The 8,651-nt window shown below is 41.9% G+C and overlaps 2 protein-coding genes across 4 annotated transcripts; one reads left to right on the top strand and one right to left on the bottom strand.

The window, feature by feature from the left end:
• The first annotated feature begins 2,753 nt into the window (after positions 1–2,753).
• On the top strand, positions 2,754–5,638 carry gal (galanin/GMAP prepropeptide). Of its 3 annotated transcripts, none has more exons than XM_026995612.3 (7): positions 2,754–3,012; positions 3,085–3,165; positions 3,480–3,534; positions 3,909–3,980; positions 4,919–5,005; positions 5,236–5,304; positions 5,392–5,638. In XM_026995612.3, exons 2-7 carry the CDS (start codon positions 3,085–3,087, stop codon positions 5,451–5,453), a joined length of 426 nt encoding a protein of 141 aa, XP_026851413.2. In that variant the 5' UTR covers positions 2,754–3,012; the 3' UTR covers positions 5,454–5,638. The 3 variants fall into 3 exon arrangements, with proteins under 3 accessions (XP_026851413.2, XP_026851412.2, XP_026851414.2); XM_026995611.3 differs by having other exon boundaries at positions 5,233–5,304; XM_026995613.3 differs by lacking the exon at positions 3,909–3,980 and having other exon boundaries at positions 5,233–5,304.
• A 176-nt stretch (positions 5,639–5,814) lies between these two features.
• LOC118242287 (uncharacterized) lies at positions 5,815–8,401 on the bottom strand. The gene is given in 7 exon segments (XM_081698648.1): positions 5,815–6,400; positions 6,892–7,012; positions 7,095–7,126; positions 7,129–7,261; positions 7,476–7,591; positions 8,094–8,144; positions 8,377–8,401. Coding segments are annotated over 7 exon segments (600 nt in total). The 3' UTR covers positions 5,815–6,278.
• Between the last annotated feature and the right edge of the window lie 250 nt (positions 8,402–8,651).

The following is an 8,651-nucleotide window of genomic DNA, read 5'->3' as shown; positions in this document are numbered from 1 at the left end:
GTACGAACACATAAAAGTCTATCTTAGACATTAATAAGTGCAATAAACAGTAAGTGCTAGAGTTTGTTAGCCAGCTGGTTACACAACAGATCTTGCTATTTCATTAGTTACTTTCATATCTTTAAGACTGAGATGTTTCTGCTTGTTAGTTGTCTTGCCGTGTTGACCTCTTCCACCGTGGCGCGAGGCGCCAGGACCTGCTAGTTATACTCGTTTGAATTTTATGGCTAATTCCACTCACCTCTCAACCGACAGCAACTTAAACACCTTTAGCCTCCCCTGTAGCTACGCCGCAGTGTATCTATTAGTGATCCTGGCTGTCTTTTAGCTTGAAACCCTGACTACTCATTCTAGCGGTGCGTTTGAAGGGCTAAATGAGCCAAACATCACGACCAAAGCTAAGATAGCTACCGTAAAGGCGTTAGCTCGTTAGCTCGCCAGACCGTTAGGCTAGTTAACCGCTAGTTCAGTAACCGTTCATTAAGAACCGCGTTGTTGAGATGTTTTAGCTTAACTTCACTTATCTATGTGAGGTGTGATCGTTAACTGGAGAAGTAGGATGGCTAGTTAACTATAGAAGCGCATCCGTTCCATCTTCTTTCATTTTTGAGGTAAAATCAGTCACTAATCGTCGGTCCTCTGGCGCTGTGGAGAAAGAAAGCTTTCTAATGGCGAACCGAGGTCCCACAAAAATGTTTTCCATACCCTTTTTGACAGGACATGCAGAAGGTTGACAGCAAAAGCAGTAAAGTGGGATCTGCAAAAAGGTAAAATTAATAAAAATGGTTTTGTTTATTCTGTTTAAACCATGATGAATGTTTTGGAGATTAGAGTGCCTTCTGTACTATTTGGTTATTGATTAAGTCATTTTATATTGGGGGGGGGGGGGGGGGGGGGGGGGATGATCTGACAGGGAGTCGAGCTTTTCATTAAGACTGAACTCTTATCAGCTAATATCCTGTTTAGATTACAAAGGGACTGAATGCCAGCATGAATACAATATCAGATCAGTGTTCATCTGACCAAAGAAATGACCACCATTACCATGGACCTCAGGCTTCCAGAATGTCTACTCCTCGAAATGTCTTCATGTTTCACATGAACCTACCCACTCGCAGAAAGCATGACGCAAGACAGGAGGAACACAGACACTGCTGTAATGACTACTGGTAGGCGTGGGCTGATGTACACACTGCTACAGTACCTTCTCCTGGTAGAGCAGTTGCTAGCAACACCAAGGTCATGGGTTTGACTCCCAGGGAGCACACATCCTGTTATACTGATATGTAAATGTATGTGATTAAAGTGCTTATGTGCAACTAAGAACAGGTTAGAGAAGATTTTAAAGACAAAGTCACCAGTTAACAGTGATGAACGAATCACTGACAATCTGCTTTATGGCACATGGTTGTGCACTATACATATTATGTACATATTATGTAAGAAGATGCCCTTGAGTGATCTAAACTACACCCAGGTGTGGAGCGTTTGTTGTTATTCTGCAATAACTCTACACACTGTGTTCCTCCTCCTCCTGGGTCCACGGCTAATATTGGAAAATCCTTTTTAAACACAGTAATAAGTATGTGAAATAGGTTGTCAGCTGTATAAAATGAACTAAGGGGTTTTCCACTGTTGCCTAAGAATAATTTAGAGGTAATGGTAATAGACCGTGATGGAAATAGTCTTTACTGGTGTTTATTCTGTGGATGTGTTGGTTGTTTATTACTTATTTATCAAATAATAAATCAGTCATTAACAAATAATTAATATATTTTTCTTCCTTTAAACCAGCATTACACAGGACTGTCCAAGAACATTGAGTCTAACGCCTGCCCTTCTTCAGAGGGGTGAGCACCAAGACAGGAGACATTTATTTGTCCCCAACTCATCAGAGCAGATGATGATTAATGCTGCAGTTCAGACAGAGAGTGTTCCTCTACCCCCTGCTCTGGAACTGTGTGCGGAAAGAGCTCCGAATGAAGGCCAAACCAGAGGACATGTCTCACATCTGAAGCGAAGACCTACCTATAGGATCAGGTGCACGGCCTGCCTTGTTTTCTCAATCAGTCTTCTACTTGGCAGCCTCTTCTTTGCTTTGCAGTATTTCTTCTGGTCTGGGGCAGGCGTCCCGAGATCCTGGCGTGCTCAGTGCCATGTTGGTGCACCATCCAGTTTGCACATTAATAGGATGTACAAGGCAATCTAAGTAATGAAGGGGACGATTGTGTATGAAGACTGTACCATGTTTGTCTAAGCCGATGCCATTAAAAACTTTACAAGACTTATGATGTCACTGTCCTAAGTAGTAATGGAGTTTATGTGCGTCTCAGTCAGAACAAACTATAACCACTAAGATACTAAAAGGGAAAAAAAAACTGATCCTAGATCAGCCTAGTTTCTCTGAGATGTCTGAAGCATGTGCACCTTGCATTGTTCTTAATTCAAGAGTAATAAATGCTTTTTTATGAGTCTCATAATTAGAAATTTGACTAGTAACTTAAAAAGATGCATGCAAAATATTTCTAAATTAGTTAATTAATTGATATCAATAACTGTTAACGAAACTAATGGGGCCAATAGTACCTTGGTCCTATCCTTGATTAATTGATAATTACTGCATTCTCCATAACTGCTAAAATAATTTAAATACAATATTTACAGTAGGCCTACGTTTGAATACAAATTACATATCTTATGCATACATTTCGCTTTCTATTTGAAAGACAATTTCAAGAGGAAACAGAATAATATCTAAAACCAGAACAATAAGACGCGATCATTCGTAATTTACTTTCATGTTCCGTTTCAGACGACAAAGAGAGATGTCGTCTTCTGACGTAAAAACCTAAGAGAAGAGACATTCCTTGTCTCAATAAAAGGCGACCAAACCATGCGTACTACCAGAACACCTGGAGCAGAGGAGAACTTCCAGCAAACTCGTGGTTAGAGTTGGACACGTATTTTTAATTAACTTTTTTTCCTGTAAAGGAACAACTGAAGATTATCAGGGTATGTTATTTTGCTTCTTTTTTTCTAAGAAAAGACTGTGTGAACGCATATTTACTTTGTTCAATTTTGCAGATGCAGAAGTGTTTTGGCGGTGTTTGTATATCACTTATTCTTTGCGCAGTTTTGACGGAGACACTTGGAATGGTTATTGCGGTATGTAATTACTTCGTTTTCAGTATCAAACTTAGCTTTCCATAATGCAATTTGTCTGTTACTTTATATTACTTGATTTGTATGAATATTTTCTATACGCATTAAAAACTGCGCATCTTATGCGCTTTTTAGAACAGGTTGTGTCATATGTAATCACAAATGTTCGATGTAGTATTTCCTAGTACTTGTATGGTAAAAACTTTTGTCCCTGGATTCTCGTTGAGAAATTACAGCGAAATAGTGTCGGTAAGTTTTAAAATAAAAACGGGGATTCATCCTGCCGAATCAGTGCTCTCGTCTTTCCCCGGTCCCAGGCGAAGGAGAAGCGCGGCTGGACGCTCAACAGCGCCGGGTACCTCCTCGGTCCTCGTGAGTTCCCCACTTTCATCTCAGATGGCTTTTGCTTAGCTGTGTTACAATTCTGAAACTTAAATGACGTTAATTCTATCGGTCCAATCTCTCCATTTTATTATTCCCCCTCCACAAAATAATGCTTATTGTAACACTTTGTAAATGTATTGTGTGCATTCTTCATTGATTGCCTGATTAAAGACGCTTGAAAAGGGAAAGAATGCAGGTTGATATTTAGGTAATCCACGCTCCCTGCACGTTTTTCCTTCAAACTGGATTATGACAGAGGATGTCACTGAGATTAATTAGTTAATCATTAGGGCACGTGTTGGCTCCGCAGCGTTGTCTGTATGGTAAGCTCAGGTAAAACTCCCTCAATCCGTGTGTTTCAGGTCGTATTGATCATCTAATACAGATAAAGGATGCTCCCAGTGCAAGGGGGAGGGAAGAACTGCTTGGTCAATGTAAGATAGCTCCTGCAAGTCGATCATGTCAACATAGGGAATTGCTCTGTACTGTATCGCTCTGTGTGTTTGTATTGTCGGCGCAGTATCAATACGGCATGGAAATTCTGTGTTAGAAGAAGCCTGTCAGTAGCTGTGAGGAGCATTGTGATGCACAATGCTCACCCTAAAGCATTTCATAAAGGAGTTGTAATAATATAGTATCAACAGAAATCCTGATATAATAATAATAATAATAATAATAATAATAATAATAATAAATAGTAGTAGTAATAAATAATAATAATTATTATAATAAAAACTGATCATAAAACTGAGAAAAAAAGATTGAAGTCCTTTTCAGAACATACAGCAATTGAGTCCATAACTATGTGCTCCATCCAGCCCATGAGCACAAGGCCCAGTCACAGAATGTCAGTATGTAGACAGCCCATCAGGAAAGGAGCTCCGGTCCCTCTCGTCACGCCAGCTTCCTCTCTGCCTGTCTGTCTGGTTGTGTTGGCTTGCTGTGAGATCCTACCATCACTTCTTGCCTCTGCAGGGTGCACTTCCTGTTTCTGTCTCTGAACATGGCTGTGCTCTTTGCCTTGTGATTGGTGAAAATCAAACTGAAAGCAATTCCATGACTGAAGCCTTGCAGGATGCTCGTCAGCCCTGAACAGACGTGTTTGTCTACAGACATGCACACTAGAGAGATGGGTGCCCCAAACTGCCCGATACACGAGAGCTCCACTGTGTTTGTGTGCATGCGTGTGTGTGTATGTTGGCCTGAGAGAGAGAGAGAGAGAGAGAGAGAGAGAGAGAGAGGAAAATAGAGTAAGATAGAAGACATCAAGGGTGGAGAATGAAAGGGAGAGAAGAAAAGAGAAGAGTGGGCTGCAACAACATGCATTTTGTGCAGATAAACTGGACTGTGTGTGGTTGTCCCATATGAGCAGATGCCATTGAAAGTCACAGGACACTGAGCGAGAAGCACAGGTTAGCAGGAAAGAGGGACACGCCTCTAGAGGATGACTTCAGACCCGGTACCTACTCAGACCCTTCTCTCAGTAGCCATTTGTGAAAATGTCTAATTACAAGCTACAACCATTTGCATTTTGGAGACTAACAAGGAGTACAATTAACTCTGCTCATGGATGTATTTTAAGATCAAGTTAACACAATTTGCTGCTGATTTAGTAAAAGACATCCTGACTATTTAAAAAGCAACTATGGTGTCTGTACCTAATATTAATGCTGTCTCCTTTTGGAGGAGCTCTGAGAATAGCAGATGAAGATGTTGTCCATACAATCATAGACTTTCTGTCATACCTCAAATTGAAAGGTGAGATTTCAAAAATATGTGTACATTTCAACCGGACCCTAATTTGTCCTTGTACTGAAATGAATTCATCTGGCTTCTGTCTTTCAGAAACAGGCGCCCTCGAAAGTCTGGCTTCCTCTCTGACATCAGATGAGCTGAGTCAACCGTAACTCAGACTAAACTTCTCATTTCTCTGGCCAATGCACTCCGACCTCTGACCTTTGCCATGGCTGTCTGAACACCATCTAACGAGCTATGTCTTTAGTACTATATTGTTTGCTTCAGTCTTGACATATAGGTCCTGCAGAATTACTTGGGTGGCTGACTTGAAGACTGTCACAAATAAAAGTTGTTAATGGCATTTGAGTCACTATTTTGTCATATTAAATATGCAACTTGCATTTATCAGCTTGCAATCAGTAATATCTTATTCAGTGCTAGTAAAAGATTGATTTATTTCACATTTACAGATATATGAAGCAAATATCCCATATTCAGACTTATTCATGTATTCACTACCCCCCAAAGATAAACAGATTAAATACATGAATAACTAATTATCTATTGTTTTACCTGCTACCAATTACCCACTAACCATATGAGGAATTAATAGAACCCATGCAAACACACATGTACCACACACACACACACACACACACAAACTGTAAAACTGCAGTTACTGACTTAACATTGATTTAATTTTGACTTGATTAACAGATTGTATAAGAAATTACATGTCACTACACAATCACAAAGTGAAGTGAGGAGGAGCCACAGCTGATTGAACTAAGTAGATTTAGATCAGATCAACAGGAACATCAGCACCCACATCACATTAAACACAAACATTTTATTCATTTCAGGACCTACAGATGGATGTTGTTCTCATCCAGGAATACACATGCCAAGTCACTAAATGAAACATATCGTCAATGATAAGTAAAAAACACCAGTAATAAATGATTCTCTCTGCAGTCTTATTATGCATTTGCAAATTAAGACATCCATGATATTTTTTCCCCTGAGTAGTTCAAGAATTCACCATGATGCTTCTCACACAGTTTTGAGATCACAGTCAGCACTGATGAAACACTCCACTCTGGGCTCACAGGTGCCTGGACAAAATGTAAAACAAAGGAATAACAAGAAACACAGACATGTCTGATTACTTAGAATAGCCTAGTTCTTCAGTGGAACCCTTTATGATCCCCTCTGATTTCAGATCAGTAGCCAGGCATCGTGGGTGAAGGGCTGTGTGCAGGATCCCTTCTGACTCCAGATCAGTAGCCAGGCATAATGGGTGAAGGGCTGTGCGCAGGATCCCTTCTGAGTCCAGATCAGTAGCCAGGCATCGTGGGTGAAGGGCTGTGCGCAGGATCCCCTCTGACTCCAGATCAGTAGCCAGGCATCATGGGTGAAAGGCTGTGCACAGGATTCCTTCTGACTCCAGATCAGTAGCCAGGCATCGTGGGTCAAGGGCTGTGCGCAGGATCCCCTCTGACTCCAGATCAGTAGCCAGGCATCATGGGTGAAAGGCTGTGCACAGGATTCCTTCTGACTCCAGATCAGTAGCCAGGCATCGTGGGTGAAGGGCTGTGCGCAGGATCCCCTCTGACTCCAGATCAGTAGCCAGGCATCGTGGGTGAAAGGCTGTGCACAGGATTCCTTCTGACTCCAGATCAGTAGCCAGGCATTGTGGGTGAAGGGCAGTGCGCATGCTCCCCTCTGACTCCATATTCAGGCCAACCGTTAACAAAAACGCATCAGCCTGTATAACACACCAGCAAACCAATGGTGCTATCGTGCCCCACCTTGGAGACCCCATAGGCATAGTCCTTAAAATCGCTCCCTCAGTCCAGTTAAGCTGGATAGAGCCAAGAACAGAGAGGATGTTGATCGCAGCGGACCTATGACCCTTAATACCTCTACTGCCAGCCGCTGCCAGTATCAACAATGGCAGGGATGCCTGTAAAAATCTCTGGCATTAGCGTCACCCAAACATGACCTGCTGCTCAGTACTTAAAGTGCTACAGAGATCATCATCATTATCATCAATACTGGATGGTGACGCTAAGTTCAAACACTGTGGAACAGTGCAAAGTATCTTCCTGAACTGCACTGATAAAGCAAATACCTTGGTAAAAAAAGAGATAAGAGTTTGTGTTACTCTCAAAGGTTTTCATCATGGCTCAGGGGTCAGTAGGGCTAAGGACCCCAGCATTGTTAATTAAGCAGTTTAGCCCTTCCACATCCACTATTGATGTCAGTTCCTGCACAGTGGTCTCAATGCTGACATCACTGACCACGTCTGAATTTGAAGTGAATCACAGAGAGACAATCACACCAAAACATTTCCACAGGAGTGAAAAAGACTACAGCAAATACTTACAGCCATAATTCCAAACCCAGTCTAGGTTTTTGTAATTATTGAGTAATTAAATAAACTGTTTGACCACTGTGTGTATAGGAAAGGCTACAGGAACTGACTTTTGGGGACATGGATTTAATGTCAGGGACAAAATATGTATGCCACTTTTATGGGGAGCAGCTTGTCCATGCCAATATCAAGGCTCCATCTTCTGGACATGTCTATGTACTGCAGTGTTAACAGTCCCATTTCAGCATTGCACAACCTCAGATTTTGGTAAAAAGTAGGTTAGAGGGAAACTAAACCAGCTATTTCATCTACTTTATGATGACTCCCAAATCACTGACATTTACATCCAGTCACAATTACAGACAGGCTAAATATGCAAACATGATTTTAAACGAGTACAAATCTCTCCCCCTAGTAACTAATTCAGTCCCACCCTCAGTCACTTGAACCGGCTGAGGAGGTGATATGGCAGGGAACGGAGGCACTGTGGAAGAATGAGAGAGAACGCAGGGCTGGAACAACAGTGGCAGGGTATATGGTTTCAACCTGTCATGGTGAACCACCTGACACTGTTCCCTCAGGTCCAGAGGCCTGACAGTGCAGTACGTCAGTCCCATTTCACCCCCAGAATCCAGCATCCACAATACCTGATACAGACCCTTTCAGAGTGGTGCCAACTTTGAGCGACTCTCCACATTAATGCAACTACTGTGTACCTGTGGTGCTGAACGCCCTCACCATGGTACAGCTGGTGTTCTTCTTGAACTTCAGATGAGTTCAGTCTGGCAGCCCCAAAGGACTTCTCCAGTCATTCAAGTGTGGGCTTGAATCCTGCCACTGACACCAATGCAACCGAGCTTCATAAGAATTTGGCTAATAACCTTTATACTCAATGAAACTCACAAGCACACAGTAGTAAGTGGTGAAAACAACTAACTCACTTTTTTACTTCCATTTTTTTTTAGCGTCACTCTGCCCTACGGCCGCCTCA

This window comes from Electrophorus electricus, chromosome 16 (genome assembly GCF_041902795.1).
Source record: "Electrophorus electricus isolate QZ-2024a chromosome 16, ASM4190279v1, whole genome shotgun sequence".
Taxonomy (NCBI): domain Eukaryota; kingdom Metazoa; phylum Chordata; class Actinopteri; order Gymnotiformes; family Gymnotidae; genus Electrophorus; species Electrophorus electricus.
Note: the sequence above shows the minus strand (reverse complement) of the source record. Positions and strands in the feature narration are given on the sequence as shown.

Bases quoted from the DNA above. Each gene is read 5' to 3' on its own strand.
- gal (XM_026995611.3), top strand. From the start codon at position 3,085: ATGCAGAAGTGTTTTGGCGGTGTTTGTATATCACTTATTCTTTGCGCA. The intron at 3,166-3,479 runs GTATGTAATTAC...CCCCGGTCCCAG, and splicing joins CACTTGGAATGGTTATTGCG to GCGAAGGAGAAGCGCGGCTG. The intron at 3,981-4,918 runs GTAAGATAGCTC...CCATATGAGCAG, and splicing joins GGAAGAACTGCTTGGTCAAT to ATGCCATTGAAAGTCACAGG.